This window comes from Eurosta solidaginis, chromosome 3 (genome assembly GCF_040869045.1).
Source record: "Eurosta solidaginis isolate ZX-2024a chromosome 3, ASM4086904v1, whole genome shotgun sequence".
In the NCBI taxonomy this organism is placed as follows: Eukaryota; Metazoa; Arthropoda; class Insecta; order Diptera; family Tephritidae; genus Eurosta; species Eurosta solidaginis.
The window spans coordinates 564,080-584,571 of record NC_090321.1 but is presented as its reverse complement, the minus strand read 5'-3'; the positions used below and the strand labels follow the sequence as shown (position 1 = coordinate 584,571).

At 36.5% G+C, this 20,492-nt stretch overlaps 1 protein-coding gene across 1 annotated transcript in view; it reads left to right on the top strand.

Annotated features, from left to right (window-relative positions):
* Window positions 1-20,158, top strand: part of LOC137243798 (uncharacterized) — a 186,686-nt gene extending 166,528 nt beyond the window's left edge. Inside the window, exons 11-12 of the mRNA XM_067771897.1 lie at window positions 8,882-8,950; window positions 12,745-20,158. Coding sequence (XP_067627998.1) covers window positions 8,882-8,950; window positions 12,745-19,100 — 6,425 coding nt within the window. The 3' untranslated portion in view covers window positions 19,101-20,158. The remainder of the gene's footprint in view (window positions 1-8,881; window positions 8,951-12,744) is intronic.
* Window positions 20,159-20,492: the final 334 nt, after the last annotated feature.

The window sequence follows — 20,492 nt, the reverse complement described above, 5'->3', positions numbered from 1 at the left end:
AATTGCTTTTCGTAACCTAGAGTTTTTAATGCTTTTGCGATTATTTGAGGAATAATAGCTGTTTTTTTCTCATCTATATACGTTTACGCTTAAACTTTATATGGACTGATAAGCGACAAACTTTAAATACACCTCTGAAATTGCTACGTATAAAATTAGTACTACTAAATTTCAATACGCATTATAATCAGATGTAACTGAAATATGTGTCTATGTTTCACCCTCTGCACTGATTCTATGCGCGTCCACTATTTATCAGAACTGATTCAGCTATATGTTATACACAGAAATACAACAGATGGTTGTGTCTCCGCTTTTCGGTACACCCTGTTGCTGTAGCTAGTTGTTTAACCACAGCCGCTAGATGGCTCTCCTAAGCATTATCTAAGCGAGGATAGGCGTTTTTTTCACGCGCAAACGAAACGTATACGCATGTAAAAAAAAACACTGCTAATTTTAAGCTAAGGAGTCAGCAAACAAACGCTTTTCCCTATTGAAATTATTTTGATGATTCCAATATACTTTCGAAACACTTTTTGATACACGAGAAAAATGTACTCAAATTGAAATACGTAAACCAAAACTGTGTCGTCGAGCGTTCGATAGTATCGAGCTAACGAGTGTCGACTATCGAATTATGGAAAGCCACCCCAGATTCCCGCTATTTGTTCAGAGTCGATTTAATCGCCACTGCTTTGCCTGCACATTTCTCTGCCTCCCCCTCAGCATCCGTCACGCATGTCATGACTATAAATGCCATTTTGCTCACGGCAGTCCAGCATTCCTTCCTGTTGCACATTTGTGATGCTAAATTTCTCGTGCTAGGTTCCTCCCCAAACACTCTATGCAAGGTGAGTCTTTCCTGGTGAAAACGGGGGCAGTGGAAAATGAGTGTTCTGCGTTTTCTAACTCCGTGGTGCACATTGGGCAAAGAGGATTTTCCTCTATCCCACGCTTCCATAAATACTCTTTGAAACCGCCATACCCACTCAGTATCTGCGTGAGATGGTACTTTAGTTCTCCGTACTTCCGCTCATTCCATTAAGCTACGTCCCAAACTAACGTGAAGATCCAACGCCCTTTACTCGAGGCCTCCCACCATTCTTGCCACTTAGCTATTGTTTGTGACCTTGGTATATTCTTGGCTTCTCCAGATGGTCCCTCGGTATTAGTGTTATATAGATCGGATATATCTTTTTGATGGGTCGGTTTAGATCCGTACCACACTGGTGCTGCGTATAGTATTATCGAGCTGGTTACTGTGGACCTTTTATAAAGCCATTAAATATGTCATTATCATAATTTTTTGTTATGTACCAAATTACTTATTTAGTTAAAAAAAAACCTAAAACTCGCACTTTCTTTTCTCTTATTTCACTTTATACTCTTTACTGCCTTTTTGCTATGGACGGCAGTACAAATAAGCTGACATAAAATTAAAACGAATTCAACTTTAAAAAGAACAATTAAAAAAAAAAAACAAATATACAAAATGAAAAAAAAAATAAAAATAAAAAAATGAGGTTAATAAGCAAAATACAAACATAAACAAAATTCATATCCAGCGGTGGGGCTAAGATATTAGAATATTGAAATACCCAAGTTAGACTCTCAAATCGAGAAGGACAAATTTCCAATAGCCACATAAAAATACAATTATGGAGATCAGAGTTTTGTGCATTTGTGCAAAAAACTTATCCCAAATAAAAGCTAGGGAACGTGAGCAACATTCAATTTATAATATTTTTCTTTTCACGTTTTTGTTTTGTTTTGACAATTACAAATTGCTTTTCAGATAACCTATGGATTTTGATGTTGCGTATTTGTAATAACGTAGCATATCGTCGCCTGGTTAAATGATTGTTGTATGTTACATTTGACGACTTTTGGGAAAACGCGATTGAAGTTTAAAACGCGTTTTCTCGAAAACCCTACGGTAGAATTTCTTGAAAATTGTATATGTTATTTCTAGCTTAAGGAAATACCAAAATTTAAGACAGAAACCAATTTTACACAAACAATGAAACATTTATTGCAGGTTTTGTTTAGACACATTTTATCGTATGTTACATTTCACAACGTGGTTGTGGTCGTTCCATGCACATGCGACAAATTACTGCCAGCATTTGTAAAAATTACGTGAATGAAAACGTTTTATTCAGCTTTATTTAAAATCAAAATACATTTTATACGTATAACAACAACATTAAAGTAAACATAAAAAAAATAGTTTATCCAATTCGAGTAAACAAAGGAATTCAATTTAGCTTCAGTACAAAAAAAACTTAACAAATCAACGTTAAAAATAATATAAAGTAGGTACATATAGATGAGATCGCATTTTAATTACATTTTTAATATGGTTTTATAAAAAGATTTGTCTTCTTCTCTTTCCAAAAATGGAATGCAACTTTTTAAGTCCTTAATTTTATTCAAATAAAGTTTTTTTTTGGGAACAAGCTTATGTTCTTGTCTCCACATACTCAATATATTTGAGTATCTAGTTTTATTTTTTCTTAGATCTACGGTACTATAGTTTACTTGTTTAAATGATGTCTTAACACCAATTTTAAACAAGTCAGACTTTGAGTAGCTCAAAGATTTGCATTTGAAAAATTGAACGTCTTTGAAATTCAAATTTTCTGATTTAATGGAATAACATTTGAAGTCTAATTCAGACATTTGTAATATGCTGAATTTTATATTTGGGAAAGTCATGTTCTTAAGCAGTCTTATTAAAGAAATTTGGCTTGGAATTTCCAGGTTCCGCAAATACTACTCAATGGCACTATGAACGCAGTCAACTTCCTGTAAGCTTGAATGCCCTGGCTCACTAAATTTTTGCTTAACTTCTTCTATCTCTGGATTGTCATGAATAAATTGAAGTAATGCAGTTGAAGTTACACGATTTCTATTTTGTGGAACGCATGAATCACTCCAAAGTGTAATGCTGTTCAAATTAGGATGGTCAGCGACAACCTTTTTTAATATTTTAATTAAGGCACTGGCAATATCATTTCCACTGCGTCCGCTCAAAGTTTCGTTCCATAAGGCACAGTATGTAACTTTTGCGTGACCGGGAATAACAAGGGTACCAGTAAGATTGTATACGGACAGTTTACGTTTATAATAAAAACTAGACGCAAACATTTTCGGAAGGGTAAATACATATTCTAAATCATATATTAATACTGGGGAATTATTATCAATATTTTGAAGATCGGTATCGCGTTCCGCTTTGGTAAATATTTTTTCGTCCAAATGATATTGATGTAGTTGAATCTCGGCTTCAGATACTTTGCCCGCATTTACTTTAAAAATGTGACACTTATCACAAATATCCTTTCTTGGTGCGTAGAAAGATAATTTAAAGCTGGTATTAAATACTTTCCTATAGACATCTATACTAACTGGGTTACTAATAGAGATTTTATAAAAGTCATACATTTTTTTTAAGCTCAAATGGGCTTCCAAATATTTCCTTGAAGTATTTGATCTGCAGTAATGGGAGTCCACCGTCGGGAAGCTTGAAATGTGATTTTTCACCCCTATAATTCGACTTTCCTCTGTAGGTTTTTTTCCACAATTTTTAAGTTTCGATTGCGACTCTACAGTATTAACTTCATAATGCTTCGCAAAAAAATAATAAATAACTCGATCAGAAATTCCTAGAGTATTTAAGAAATACTTTTTGCATACTTGCACGGTTTTGTTGTTTGGTTTAAAATAAAAATGAAATCTACTTTTTTTTCTTGGTTCATCCTGATTCTTGGAGTTTGCTCTTCTGCGCTTAACTGATGTCTTCTTTACAAAATTACCATAAAATATTTGCTTCTCTGATGAGTTTAAGCTCCAGAAACGGGAATGAATACTCTTCCTTTCATCTGAGGATATTTTAGTTGTACACATGTAAAAGCACGATTTAGCGCATCCGGAACCAATGGTTCTTCCTGGCCTTTCCAATCCTATACTGTTAACAAAAGGCAATCCACGATCGTGAAGGCTCTTTGTTGTTGTTGTTGTAGCGATTAGGTTACTCCCCGAAGGCTTTGGGGAGTGTTATCGATGTGATGGTCCTTTGTCGGATACAGATCCGATACGCTCCGGTAACACAGCACCATTAAGGTGCTGGCCCGACCATCTCGGGAACGATTTATATGGCCACATTAAACCTTCAGGCCATCCCTCCCTCCCCACCCCAAGTTCCATGAGGAGCTTGGGGTCGCCAGAGCCTCGTCTGTTAGTGAAACGGGATTCGCCGCTCGAAGGTGAGGTTGACAATTGGGTTGGAGAAGCTATATATTGCGCTACACAACCCCTTGAATCCCGTGAAGGCTCTTTCGTATATTTTGCTTCCACAATTCAGTGTTTCGTTTTCTTTTTCGAGGCAAAGGAGATGCGGAATTAGCTGAAAGTATTTAATTGGAAATTTAAAAGTAAGAACTTTAGAACGGGAACTAAAATTAAACGCAAAATTACTTACAACCGCTGCTATAATCCGATGGCAACTTACGTAACACACTTCCATTTTTTTCGGGCGAAGAAAGAAGTGCGCTACATGCCGTTTCGTAGTAATTTTTTAACGAGGATTTATTTTCTGGAACATAACTTGGATCATTTTCTAAATCATCTGAAGAAAAGCCAGTCCCATCGCAAGATCCGAGAATTTCGTTTTCCAGGCTAGATCGATTTTTTTTTAATTAATAGGTACTATTAATTTCAAACGAAATACTTACTCGTAAATTTCTTGCTGCACATAAGGAGCAGGAGATTCATCCGCACGCCTCGACATCGCGATTAACACTAACACTATTACGCTGAATGCATTTTCAATAATACATACGACATATTTTTACTAAGCAAGATTCAAACTTTGTTGCATGTGTTAGCTGATTTCGCACATACAACAATTTTTTATTAAGAATTATATTCATTCAATTTCTATGAAAAATTGTCGCATGTGCGGAAACTTTAAAATTATACGACAAAATGCTACTAAAGCGCTTGTGACCTGGCATATACGACAAAATTTTACCGAATATCTCGAAAACCAAAGGAGATATTAAAAAACTGATAAATGCATTAGAAAGATCTTGGTGAGATTAGTATAACTGCATTATTAGCTCAGTTTGGCCCAATTTTCACATACAACAATCATTTAACCAGGCGACGATATGTAAAGCCGTGCATTTTGTTAGTGTATTGTAGATAATATGCTACTCAAGTTTGCAATGCAATGATGCTAGCCATTTGCACAAAATCCTGAAGTCCCTTATTAAACTTTACTAAAATGTGAAAAATAACATATTAGGGGGATATTGTCTCTGTCTAGAAACCAAATAAAGCGTAGAAAGTTTTTAATTTGTTATCAAACGTTTTCTACACCCAACAAAAAAATGCAGATGTGAAAAATTGCCTACGTTATCAATTTCAACATTTTCTATGCCCACATCCAGGTTTATTTGAATAGAAAAAGACGAGAAAGAATTTTTAATTATAAAAACAACAATTTTCTGTGTGTGTCAGTTTTGTTAACTTTTTGATGTATAAAATATATATTTTATATACACATGGTGCCAAATGCAGGATCACATCGAAACGATATTACTTAAGTGATGCGTTCTCTGAATATATGTTTTATGCCCCTATTACCGTTTACAACTCAACTCTGGTTGGGCTGAAATTTCGCTATTTGGTATTACCCATTACAACTCAACCTGTCAAAAAAAATGTCGGTTGAGCTGTCTAGTCGAACAACTTTTTGTGGCATTACCGTTTACAACCTTGTGTTGGTGTAGTTGTCAAAGACGTCAAAATCTTACAACTGATTACTAGCAGTTGTCTCATACAATTTTGCAGTTTTTTGAAAAAATGTAACGTTTTAGAAGACGGTTCACCACCTAATTTTTAACAAACATTTTCAAAGTTGGTAACAAAAGTCGCGCTTCGACCTCCGATTTAAGAATCCGAAAACAAAATTTAAAAATTTAATTTCTGTCATATCATTTCGGTTCAAATTTTCATGTGGTTGTTGTATTTTGCCAGATTTTTTGTACAAACTAATGCAGAAGGCGTTGGACCCACCCAGGGTTATTTTTACAAATCGCGGCCAAAGGCCGCCAACGCAGTAAGATGTTCTGTGCAAAAAAACTGTTGAGCGGACCTCATATTTCGGACCCTCTCGGGCCATCTTGTGAGTTTTTGTAAATATTTTTCGACAGAAATAAAATTTTTAATTTCCACTTTCGACTCCTAAAAACAGAGATCGAAACGCGTCTTTTGATTCCACCTTTGATAAGAGTTAGATGGTGCACGGGCTCATAAAACGTTACAAAAACAAAAAATTTAAAGCCGGTAGTTAAACCTTTTTTAATCATACAATAATCAACAATTTTGTACACATTTATAGAAAAAAACAACGTTTAAACGAACGATTATATTGAATAACTTTTTGACTTTATGGAGCGACTTTCCAAAGTTGGACGAGGCTGGCCGCAGTTCAGATGCAGCCAAAATAGGTGAAATTATGCGAACGTGAGTCTCATTGAAACTAATCACTACTCCTGGGAATCCCGTTTTAGAGTAAAATACAATTTTTGCTGTTTGGGTTTTAATCAAAGTCGCACAAATATGCTCCTCAATAATATCTAAAACCAGTCCAACACCAAAATCATTTCCACAACATATTTGATAGTTGCCATCAGCAAGGAAGCGGAGTGTGGCGCATAATTTTAAAATTGGGGTACATCCTTCCCTCGAACGCGTTTGCGGATATGGTCCTTAATTTTGTTTAGTAATGAAGAAAATGCTTCCTTTTAAATCTGCAAAATAACTTCATTAGAACCTCATCATTTGTCACTTACAACATTTTCTTACTTGGTTCTAGGTAGTTCCGAGGGATTGGAATGATCACGCGAATGTTTTTCGTATTCGCCACATATCAATCACCAACATTTTCGCCATTATAAAATAGATTTTCATATAATGTCCGTTTTGCTTTTATTTTGTAAATGATTAAATTTCCTCCACAAATTGATCAGCTGTTCATTTATCTGTCAAATCATCACTTTCTGAAGTTGGCAACTCAATTCAACTTCAACTGAAATAAGTTGTACTTCGTAATACCAAACAGGAGTTGAGTTGTCTTAAAGTTGAGTTGTTTTAATTACAACCCATCTAAGTTGAGTTGTAAACGGCATTATATTTGGTCTAGAACACGTGGAATATTTTCTACTTCCTAGGGTGAGAAAACTGCGCTTATATTTCACGTTTTTCTATCATAATAAAGTATAAGAATTAAATAAAAACAAAATATTGTGGAATCAAATGATCAAAATTTACGAATTTGCAGAAATGAAACAATGTAAGTAACAATGGATTAAAAAAGAAGAACAAAAGAAATTTAATAATATTCAAAAATGATAAATAATTAGATAAAAACAAATAAAACAAACCTTTTTAATTTCCATTTGTTGCATGATATATGTATGTTTGCAATATACATATTCTCCGCACATATTCTGCTGTTATTAACCATATACTTGATACCACTTACGAACAAAATGCCTTTATCAAATATGCCATTTCATTTTCTTAAAAGTCTTGTAACAGGAACTTACAACATGTATTGTTTTATTGGGTTTATTACGTGATTCAATTACTAGAGGTTTGTTCCCCAATGATGACAGAGCTTTCACACTCCCAAATTTTAAAATCTGCATGGGTTGCTTTTACGAAGTAAGGAAAATGGGGAATAATTCAATCCCATTCAGCGAAATGTGTAGTAGAAAAGTACCTTTAGTAGTTTATTAGTAGTGATAATAAATTAGTAAATACCAACAGGTTTAGGGGGAAATAATTCATTTTCTACTAAATATTTCGTGAATTGATAAAGAGCTATGTTGGCTTGGTCATTCTTTCAGAATTTGTTTGAAGAATGCCGTGCGTTTATTCAAAAACACTATCTCAAAATTTGTTTCAAAAACTCCCTATCTGAGCATAAGTTCAATGCATTTTGACATAAGAGGAAGTTAATGAAAAGCATTCTGAGATGAGGCGTTCTTCAACCTAATTCTGATATAGGGCGTTTTTGTGACAAATCCTGAAATGGGAAATTTTTGAAAAATATTTTGAGAGATGACGATTTCGAATTGGCAGCCGACATGGCTTGATACTCTACTCAGCAACCGCAATGAACTGAAAAAAAAGATGGCTTAATGTCTCCGTTTAAGTATTGATGGAAGTGTTCCGAATAAACCGTTAACTTAGAATATTCGGAACACGTTAGTTTGATACTACCTCACGAGGTCCGAATATTCCAAATAAGTATCTACATACATCATATACTAAATTCTTAAATGAAGACGAATTTTCCGTACATACGGAAAAAATAAGATAACATGGTCAAAGAGTACATCTCGTTATGGCATCTCCATTATTTACTAATGACATTTGCGTGAATCGACTTACTAGTCAAGTTTTTGACGTTGAACGATGAATTTTAAATTGGTTAAGGTTTCCTACTTTTCATCAAATTACCTATGTTTAGTCACACTTATAGATCATGGCATAGTTAATAATTCATTATAATAAAAAAAAATTGTTCTAAACAATTACGCAGCTCAGTACTTATCGGGTATTTGAACTGATTGCTTCCTATTTCTTCTACTAATATTTTTCGGGAAATCGCAAAGATACAACACAGTTAACGGATGTCAATCCGATTTGGGAGCAAAATGGCTGCAATTGTCGAAAAATTTGTCAGCCGAGAAAACCTCTTTTGATTGAATCATGGGTTTGTTATATTGTAACATTTTATTGAATGAAAAGTATTCAATCAAAAAATATTATCTGCATTTGTATGTACTATATATTCTTTTAGCAACACTAAGTTTCATAAATGGCGAACGTTCTCATACGGCTGTGAATCGAAAACCGCCTACGGGCCGAGGTAATAAAATAATATGTTTTCTCCAACTCTAAAGAAAAAATCACCAAATTTCTATGTAAAAAGTGCCCTAATGCCCATAAACATCAATTCTTAATCGCTACAACAAATGTGCAACTAATTATGCACACTGCATATTATTCTGCTTCCTAATAAGTTGCACGTTGCTGTAGAATAAACATCTTACCGATATCGCCAAGAATAATTCATCAACATATTCCACACCAGCGCCCGTAAATTTAGCATTTAACTTCTACTTATGGTGGTGTCTTTAACCCTTAACTCACACGGTTACAATGTGGTACAATAAATTTTTGTTTCACCTAAACGATCAATATTTTATTGGTGTTTCGTTATTCCAATTCACTTTTGAACATTAATGTATAAAAAATATTTTCTCCACTTGACTCTTGTATCTCTTATAAACTTATCAAATAGTAAAACACACTCTTTTATCAAATTCACACAAAAATTTAGTGGAATAACAATTTTTTTCACAGGGCCACGTGCTTCATTAACTAAAATACATATGTCAGTAGGCCTAAAAAATAGTCTGTAGCTCTGCAGGTCTGCCACTATGAGAATTATTATACCCGTTGTAGTAGGGCAACCCCCGACTATACACATCTATGCCTTTTTAACATTCACATGATATTGGAGGTGGCGTCCTACCACACCTAGCAAACTAAAGACCCTGAGAAAGAGACTTTAGCATAAAGTTTTTCTCAACATATCCAACATTGTAAACAAAATGACTTGAGAAATATCCACCGATGAGGCTTCAGGTAATAGGGTCATGAGAAAGTCTTTGTCGGATTGGGTATCTTGCCACTTCTAGAAAAACAGGGATTTTACTAAAACTAGTAGTTGAAAAGGAAAGCAGCCTTTCTCACTTTAACTTTGAAGTTAATGAAGATAAGATGCCTTCGCATATGTTCCTATTTTCTGAAAAGCCATGTTACCTTTTGCTGCAAATGCTGCTGAAATAATATTTTGAATTTTTTGTGTTGTTTTTCATAACTTATTAAAAATAATTTAATTTTGATTGTCAATTGTTACATTGACTCAGTACATATGGTGTTATCCCATCAGCTGATTGCTTCTTCTTGATAATTTTCAAGCAAATCATTGGTAGAACAATATGTCAGTTAATCGAAATCAATGCTAATTTTCTCTCGACTTGACTTTGGATTTGCTTTGTATAGATTCGTCTTGACTATGAAATACAACACACTAAGCAAAGCTGGGCTCTTATTACGTTTCACGATCAGTGACTGAAACCCATTTTCACTCAAAAAATAACCATGCAGCTGTCAAACTATTTCTAAAAATTATCTATATTATGCCATGGATCTAACGAGTACTATAATAATAACTGATGGCCGCGCCAGATAGAATGTCACACTTTAACAATTGAGAGCTTCAAAGCGAAGAGCACAAAACTATGTCAAAATTTATTGAAACATGTCTCATAGTAATTTTAGTTATTAGAAATATTTTTACGGTGATCTGTTGCTGTTTATTTTATTCCTAAACTTGAAGAATGCTGTGGCTAAAGGGAAAATAAAATACGACAGATGTCAATGTTATCAAAAGTTAGAAGTTACCTAACTTTTCTTTACGTGTTTCCGTCAGTGCATTGATTCTGTTAACTTTCACGAAATTTTGTATCCCCTTACTTTATTGTCAAAGTAAAAGTTGTACGTATTATTCCATCTTGTACTTTGTACAGAAGATTAAGTTTAATAAGCGCTTTAATGTTGAAAGCTTGACTAATTCTTTCATTAAATATTTGTGTGAAATTGATATTATATTATGGTTGCTTTTTTGCTTATTTTGTTTACTGAAGTAGATGAATAGACTTATTTAATATAGGTACTAAAAAAGTAGATATACGCATTTGTAGTATGACATTTGAATTAAAAATAACTTGGTTATAAATACACATATATGTTAAATAAATTAACCCTTGGTAGAATTGTATTTAATTGCAATGAAATAAAAAATTTAGAACACTTTTCTATGACAGGAAATTAACCTAATTGTAAAATAATATTTTTGAATTATTTTTAAGTAATTTAGGTTTTAAAATGAATTAAACTAAGCTTAGTAGACTGCATACAAATTTAGAATGACACTTTCCATGTAAGCTGTTGTGAGTATGATTAGAGTCATGGTAATATCATAAAGTACCCAAGCGCTGTGACCACTATTGAGTTAGATGCGTCAACGCAGAAGAATAACTCACAGACGAATGAAGCCAATGGCGCTGGATAGAAGCCTTGTTAAGTTTGTGGGCCAGATAATTAACTTTGTTTTGTACATATTTGTTTGCTAAATTTGGCTCAACAATATAAGTCCTCCTCTCGACTAGTTTGGCGGCTATTCAGGCGGTGGCTATATACACTTGGCCCCATGAGCTAGTTTAGTGTTGATCGTCTCTTGATGTTTCGCCAAGGTCTTTTGATTTTATCATGGATTCATCTAGCCTTTTGAGAACTTTCCCTTAAGGCACAGATCTCAGTATTTCCCTACACTTCATCACAAAAGCTTTTAGAAATGTTTCTTTGAATTTATTTTCTTATACTTTCAAAGTCGCCTAACATAAATCTCTCGCCTCGTATAGTCTGACGGCTGTTCAGGCTCTGTGGTCAGCAACGATAAAATCGTTGCTGAAAAGTAATGGTAGAGAGTTAGTTAACATGGCCCATGAGCTAGCTAGGTGTGGATCGTCTCTTGATGTCTCATAGATTTCTCATAATGTCTCTTGGTTTTACCATGATTTCAACTAATCTCACAACTTAACTTAGTGGTTAAGTCGTCAATTCGTGCTAGCTGTTTTGTACTCACTCTACCCATAGGTATTATGTATTATTCATCAATATATAGCTTTGGTCTTGTATATTCGCAACGTTGTGTAAGATCATCCTATTGTGACTCCTGGTTCGAAAACACCCGATCTTATAATACGGTTGAAGAATGCGCTGTCTCAGAATTTGACTTAAAACTGCTCTTTCTAAAAGTTTAGTGAAAGCGGACACATAATGTTAGATCCGCTCATCTTCGTCACTATAACAGTAGCGAGAGATATTGCCGAGCAATACTACCCCATCAAACATTAAATTTAGAGAACGATTAGAAAAGGAATCGAACTCTAATGTACTTCTCTTAGGTAGAAGGTTAGAAGACGATTTGCGAAAGAATGAGGGCACTTTTCTTCATAATGCCAGTCAAAAAGCGTGCCAACAATTTGCTCATTTTCCCTACTTAACTTTTGGTATTCATTTCCACTTACTACTTTTAATTATTACAAATGAAAAAATGATTTTGCAACTACCAATTTGTCACAACTCTTCGCGATTTGTAATTCTTTTGTATAATATTAAGGATGAGTGATCATATCCTACAAATAATTTATAATTGTGACAACATCGCATTTCTAATGTTCCTCAAATCGTTCTGTAATCGAATTCTAACCTAATTTTCGTTTAGAGTTGCACTAGAGAACTACATTAAAACTCTAATGTAAAATTACAATATTTCTCTAACGTTAGATACTGTGTTAGCTATGACTTTCCCAGCAAATGCACACGTTGCTTTTTCCTTTTTGATTTGATAATGTAACGTCAAACTCAGACAGCAGTTTTGTCGAAAGCTTCGAAGGTAAATGCCTGCGAAACGCCAAATCTGTAGGCCATCATTCTTAGATATGGTGTTTTCGAACCCGCATCCGAAATATTGATTTATTTCCTTTATCATTTACGTACGCATTTAACAATTCAACCGAATTCCTATAGACATAAAAGTTGCCGAAGAAGAAGATAATGAAAAGTATTCAAATAGTAGAAAATGTGGGACAATCGTCGAAAATACGAATTCATGCCAATATTCGGGCAATACAAACGATAAAAAAAATAGCGGTAACTACAATCAATTTCATATACAACAAACTCAATGCGATAATATTTTTGAATCGACCAAAAATCAACAACATGTGAATCAATCGAACAAAGAGAATATCTATTGTGGAAATCATAATATCAAACGAAATACGAAGCTTTTAGATGAATTAAAAAAGGATGCATTATTTCAAAAGCAAAAGTATAAATTACTGTCGTCACCGTTACTACAAGAAATGGAAGAGTGTACAATTAGGCAGGGGGGAAATGCAGATAACGGTTTGTTGCGTTTTGAGGTTAATACTGTTAATCATCTTGAAGCGTGCGGGGCGGGATTGGGCGGACGTGTGAAGTTAGTCGTTAGTGGTTCACCATGCAATGAATGCTGTTCGGGGGGTGCTGATATACCAGAACAACAACCTGCCACAGCCAATGTAGAAACGTTAGGCTTTCGTCCCATACATCCCATAGGTCCGCGATCCGATGCTTATGAGACTGTAACTCAACAACCGCAATTTTGGTACGCCAATTCTAAAAGCAATGAAAATTGCAGCTGCCGTTGTGGCAATCACCAAAACCAGCAACACGAGAATAGTCATCATCTACAGCATACTCGTTCACATCATCATCAATGCAAACATACTGGCCCAGCTGTCGGTATTGTAACTTTGCCGAATTTCGAACAAGCTTTCGGACATTTGCTCGGGCGACCTACAACTGAGTTTTGCGGCATCTGTTATGATAATTATGCACCATTCTATGATTCTACACAATATGCAGCAGATACCACACGCACCGCATCCGTTGTTTCTACAACAGTCGCTGATATTGAAGAAGCTAAAAATCCATATAAAAAATCGCTAGATTGTTGTACGCCTGCAGTTTGTGATACTATTTTCAAATCGTTGCGCAAGCCTAATGCAAGCAGTGATAATAATCTTATCTACAATATACCATTTACAACCGAAACGCCCGATACTACGACGACAAGCATTTCAGCAACAACACCACGTAAAACTCGTTTCGATTTGCCGCAAAAGACAAGCAAAGCATATTCGAACAGGGCAAATGGAAGTAACAATAGTGGAGGTGGGACCTCAAACGCTAACAGTCCATATCGCACACTGTCTCATTTTGGTTTTAACTCACCGCAACGCGATCCACAGCCGGACCACAAACATATTCCCTGCACTACGGAGCCAAAGAAATATGTGCCTTTACGTAAATCAATTTCGTACGAAGAGATATTCTCCTCACCACGCTATGTTGGTCTCTGTGAGTATTGTTTCGAGAAGATTGTACGTTTGAAGCCTGAGTTTGCGCAACAGACGCAAACCCGCTTGCGTAATATATACGATTATAATGGCCCGACGAAGAGTTTTGGTGCAGATGTGCCTACAGTTGGAGTTAGTCCAGGTATTATGTATCAACCAACTTGTTCGGAGAGTAATGCGTACGACTACGTGGAATATGCGAGCTCAGATACGACAGAAGAATCCTTACCACCATTCCCAACAACACAACTCGAGCCGGTGCTAGAGGAAGTGGAGGAAGTCGAACCAGATAGCAATGAAGATGCTACAAAAAAAGCTTTGCCACCACCAGACTCACAACAAGTAGCACGCACTCCCTCCAATTCGAGTTTTATTGAAAAAATCATGCGTCTGAACTATTCAGAGGAATCGGCGGATTGGAATTTTGCACAATCTCCACACAGGGTAGTGAGTTGCACAAATCTTACACTGGAATTGGATCACGCCATCATGGAGGAAAGTCAACGCGAACAACAGGAGCTGCATACAACCGCGGATCAGCAAGTAGAGACAATACTTTATAATATAGAAAAGGAATCCGACCTTCGTGCGTCCAATATTGGGGAAGGTGCTGTCTCAAGTCACGATGTGAAATTGCAGCATCGTATGTCTGTCACAGAAATCTGGGAATTTATGCATTGGCAGAATGCAGATGAAGAAGGCGCATGCACCACAAACCCGCAGTATGCTGAGTTCGAAAAGGCTGGGTATCCATGTATACATCAATCCAGCAGCCAAGGTAACGGTGCGGTTTGTTTATATTACGAAAATACACGCGAAAACGCAACGAACAAGTTGCGCACATTGGAAACAAACGCTCTTCACGACACACAAGATGACCGTAATAGCATGGAGAGTGACTCCACCATTCCGCCAGAGCCCGCTGCAGCGTCAGATGACTCCGGTACTCTAGAACATAGACGCTTATTGATGACACGTGAAGAACGGGGTCGGCGTAAACTCGTATTTCAAGAGCTGTGGGAAGATCACATTTCCTTTTTGGATGGTAAAGAACTTAACTCACTAAGCGATACCGAGTCAGCGATTGATGGACTTCATGAGGAAAGTTCAGCTAGTGCACTTTGTTCTTTCGAAAATACTCTTGTTGCTAGAGGTTTGAGTGAGAGCTGTTTCAGTGCTGGTAGAGAACAAGATGTTACGAAAAAAGGAAGTATTTCGCCTGGTCTGATTATACCGTTGGACGAATGCCAAACTTCTACATCGGCGAAACAGCTATTGGAAGCCGAAGTTTTCAACAGTCGCAGTTTTATTTTGAGGAACTGTGCTAGCGGTACGGCAATGTTCGAGAATAACGATGGCGACGCTTTTGATCAGGCTGCGAAATCGGATTCATCAATGAAGTTACAAACGACCGAAGTAAGACCGCTTTCACTGCACGGGTTGGGCTGGTCGCTTAGAGATCATAATGCAAGGCTAAATGTTAGAAGCAAAGGCACTTCCGAAAGTAAGCCTGAATACTCGGCGGCTGAATCCTCTGAAAATAAAAACATCGCGGATGTCGAATATGTTGAAATGGAACAGCAAATGAAAGATACGTGTATTGAAGAACTCAAAACCCCAATAACTGCTACATCAATGTATAAAGCAAGTGCGGAAGCCTCAACAACTCCTACCCTAAATTTTGAGCGAATAACTTCAAAACATGGTTTCAATAAACCAAACAGCCAAGAAGATTGCGCGCCCAGCATGCATTCATTCTCAGTAAAGAACGCGATGATATATGCCAAACCTAAAGAAGAACTGGTTGGCAATACTGAAACAAATCAGACTTTAAAATTAAGGAACAAAAGATCTTTGCATAGTACATGCTCTCGAGTTGAGTTGAACCGACCACCGACACCTAAGCCACCTGCTTTCATATCCAAAATACGAATACTTTCATCTCTTGAAACGCAACCAATACTTATAGAAAGTGCACTTAAATCAAATCAAAAACGCGGATCTTTAGATTGTGCCGTGAGTTCATCGGAAAGTGATGATAATCAATCGGCCCGTACTTATGATCTCGGTACCTCAAGAGAATGCATTTTTTTTCGTCAGCATGAGATGGACAACACTGCTGTTATCACTTCTCCTCGTCGAGTTGATTGCGAAGGCAATGATATATCTTGCATGATGCATGATTCGAAGCGTAGTCGTGATCTAATCGAAAAAGTGGAAACTTGCTCTCGGCATGAAAACACCAATACAATTTCCAGGCAGGGAAAACAGGCGGAGAAAGTGGAAGTTAACGACATTTTAATTAACAAGCTCAAGGCTCCCACAATGGAACGTTCCAAAGCGGGCATGGCCCTACCCAAAAATAATCCAAACACAAAGTCTGATCACAAATCAGCCCCTAGAAATGAAACTAATGCGGCTCGTGTTGCACAACTAACCGCCGAAGCAATCAGGGAACCGCCATGTAAAGTATATAACTCATCGAGGCTAACAAAACCGTCGTACAAAAAGCCGACCGTGTCATTAACCGCATCTTATAGCAATGGAGCTTCCACATCCGCTCAAGCAGCTCAAACACGTACAAATATTAAGCTGGAGTTGATGTCCGAACCGAAGGTTGACCAGTATGAACTCTACGAACAGAGTTTATCAACGCCCATATCGCCTGTACATGTATCAGTCACAGACGACTGGGGTCGAAAAGCCGAAGACTATGTGAATCCGTTCGAAACAGATGTAGATGAAATGCAGTTTGCTGAATTGTTGGAGTCCGACGAACACGAAGATCTCACTAAGTTGAGCGAAGAGTTTGAAGAGCTGATATTCAATGTTGAAAACTTACAATTGCAAGCGCAGACGCGTGAGCACGGTGGCGCTGAAACGCATGGTGCCATGCGAAAAGTTGAGGAGGATTCCATTGATGTGGGCGAGGAGCATGATAATGAAACAATTCGCCACTTGAATCCAATGGAACGTAAAATTTTACGCAAAATCAGAGAAAATCAATTAAAAGATTGCGAAGAAATTTTTGATAAAATTGAAATGACCATACGCAACAAAGTGACACCTGCCCAGCTCGAGAAGTTGGTCAGGGAACAATGGTTAGGCGATACCATTAAAATCACTCATGGAGTTAATGAGTCTCAGAGTCCTAACAACTCTTTTGCTACATCAACACCCGACAAATTTTTGTCGCCACTTTCCAATATAGCCAATGAATCCGACTCAGTTGGTCGAAGTTTTACACATGAGAATATCTCTGTCAGAAGCGAGGCTAGGGCATCCGAGATTGCACAAGCTCAGATGGATGCTTTTACCAAGCATGTATTAGGAACTAACAGCAACTGCTTGATTGATAATGATATACTTGACGCAGATGACTCCTTAACGCACACGCCACGGGGCTCGGACAAATTTTTTTCGCCACTTTCCAATTTAGCCAATGAATCCGACTCAGTTGGTCGTAGTTTTACACATGAGAAAATATCTGTCAGAAGCGAGGCTAGGGCATCCCAGATGGCACAAGCTCAGATGGATGCTTTTACCAAGCATGTATTAGAAACCAACAGCAACTGCTTGATTGATAATGATATACTTGACGCAGATAACTCCTTAACGCACACGCCACGGAGCTCACGTAATTACAGTTGTCAATCGGGAAAATCAAAGTCTAACGCAAAAGATGAGTCTACAACCGGCACACAGCTCCGACGTTCACGCTCACTAACTCCATTAGATAACGCTAAACGACATGAGCTCTCACCACCGATAGCAAAACTCAATAAGACTACGACCCCACCACACCAAGAGGTGCGTGCATCATTAGGCAACCCACAGCGCGATTCGAAGAAAGCACAAATTAGCGCTTATAGAACGAAAGTAAGTGGGCGTACTATTAGCAAATGGCCGCGTGCTAGCAGCTCCACACCGGAGATGAAGACTTCGAAACGTAATTTCATATTAGAGAACATACGAAACGCGGCTATACCGCGACACAATGGTGCGACTGGTCTTTCACCCGGAAGGACTGGTGCTGTTGGGCTCGTTTGTGGTGCTAAACACCTGCAGGGCAATGCACAAGCAATCTTTTGCAAAAATCCATTTGGACCGCTTAGCGCATCGAGAAGTGGTAGCAAAGCGTCCAATAGCAGTTTGTCCAGCTCGACTACAGGTTCGAACCAAACAATTGTCAAAAGCAGCAGCAGCAGTACCCAGATAAGTAGACAACTCAGTCCACGTAATTCTTCTACGGGGGTTTATACTTTTCAATCCAAGTTGGTACGCGGCTCGCCTCGTTTTTGGGTTAGTCTGACACAGCCAAATGTGAAAAAGTTGCAAACGCAGAAGCGACTTAGATGCTCAAATCAACAAAATAATCTTCACCCAGAGGCGAATGATCCCACATGTAGTTTGCGTGAGTTTCTTCATAAGGAGAATGAAGAAGATATGAAACTTAAAGAAGTGGAACTTCATGCCGAGCAGATGGCTCAGACAGAGCTGGAGATACTCCATAAATCGTGTGGTAGAGGAAGACACGAGGAACTGGAAAACAAAGAAGATAATGAATTATATATTGCTACAAAAAAGTGGGCGACCGAAGAAAGCGTAGAGGCGTATGACTTTTTAGGCAATGTAAGAGCAGAGAGCACTCCAGATAACATACCCGTAACAGAACAAAACACAGGCGAAGGATTCACTGGTGCGGGTGGTGGTGGTGGTGTTGGTGTTGAGCATGAACTCATCGCTTTGGGCAAACAAATACAACAACTTGAACCGCATCTTGATACATATCAAAATAAAATGCACGAATTCGATAAACATGTCACTAGATGTACACATCACATGGACGATTTCGTTGCTGTACAAGATGATATTGTCGAAAGTCACCGGCAGTTGCGTGAAGAAATAGAACTGCAACAATATGCTGAGAATATTATGTATCAAGTGCAAACCTATTCGATCTCGGAGACTGAGGATTAATTAGTGAGCAGGGCGATTAGGCGTTTATTAGGTACGGGTTGATAGTTAGTGAGCATTGTTTGGGAACTTCACCGATACACAGTCATGTTCCGGTCTTCGAATTAGAGAAAATTTCTTGAATTTGATTTGGATAACTGTTTACGTTTCAAAAATCGTTTCAAGCTTTTTAGTGAAAAGCGGAACAGGCCTGGTAATGATTTTCTTGACATTTTTTTTTTTAATTGCTTGTCAAAATAAATGTTTCCAAATCAAATTTTTCCGAAAAATTAAAATTGCAGTTTTTGTTATATTGCACGTTTTATTGTAAACAGAAGTATTCCAAAATTTTATTTTTATGGGAAAACGGCTATTTTGGGGTATCATAAAATCTTGAAGTATCAAAAATTTTGATTTGCATCCGCTTACAATAAAACATGCGATATGTTATATTATGTATAGCAATTTTTTGTTTAAGGGAAAACTGAAAATGTTATCAAAAACTTTGCGCTTTGAACTACAAAAGTTTAACTATAAAATAATAAATATGTATATACATTTTGTTCTGAAGACATACACTTAGAATACATACTTTTACATATAAATGTTTTTTTTTTGTTTCAAGAAATCAAATTAAAAAGTCAAAAATTAAGCCATTAACTTTTAAATTATCTCATTAATTTTTAAAATAGCCCGAATTCGAAAACCGGAATAGGATGATAATTTTTTGATTGACTGATAATTTTCAGTTGGTAAATTTTTTTTTTTTATTATAATGTTAATATACTTATGGTTTTACTTTTATAGGATTTTTAATGAATTTTATATTATTTCGTACTTTTTGGTTCCCCACTTATACATTTTTTGTATTAACATTGAAAACCGATAAATTTACTTCGGCCCTCAAAAATACACTTTTTTTTAACAAAATGGTCGCCTTAATCGTAACTATGCTACACCGCTCGTATTAAGCATTGTTCATTTACTAAACGCTCCTAGCTGAATTGTGCACTCTTCAATTTTTTTCATCTCTTTTCCTTCTCCGTTTTATTTGATTAATATTTCTTTATTGTAATTCCTTCTATACATTTTTTTCGTTAAAACAAATAATTATTTTATGGAAGTGGTTATTCATCCGAAAAGACAACAGCAGGAAGAAAAATTACAGCGCAAATTTTTTCGATGAATAGTTACAGCCATACATATAAATGTTAACCGGAATGTTCTGCAAAAAAGGTGTCCTTTTGGTTTTGTTCTCTACACAGGATACCGTTCTTGGAAATGAATTAAACTAAAAAAATATATACTTAAAATTAAAAAACATCTAATTGAATGTATAATACGAACTTATATTTTACAAAATCTGTAAAAATCAACGAAAAACTTAAAAAAGAAAAAATTTAAAAAATAGTTATT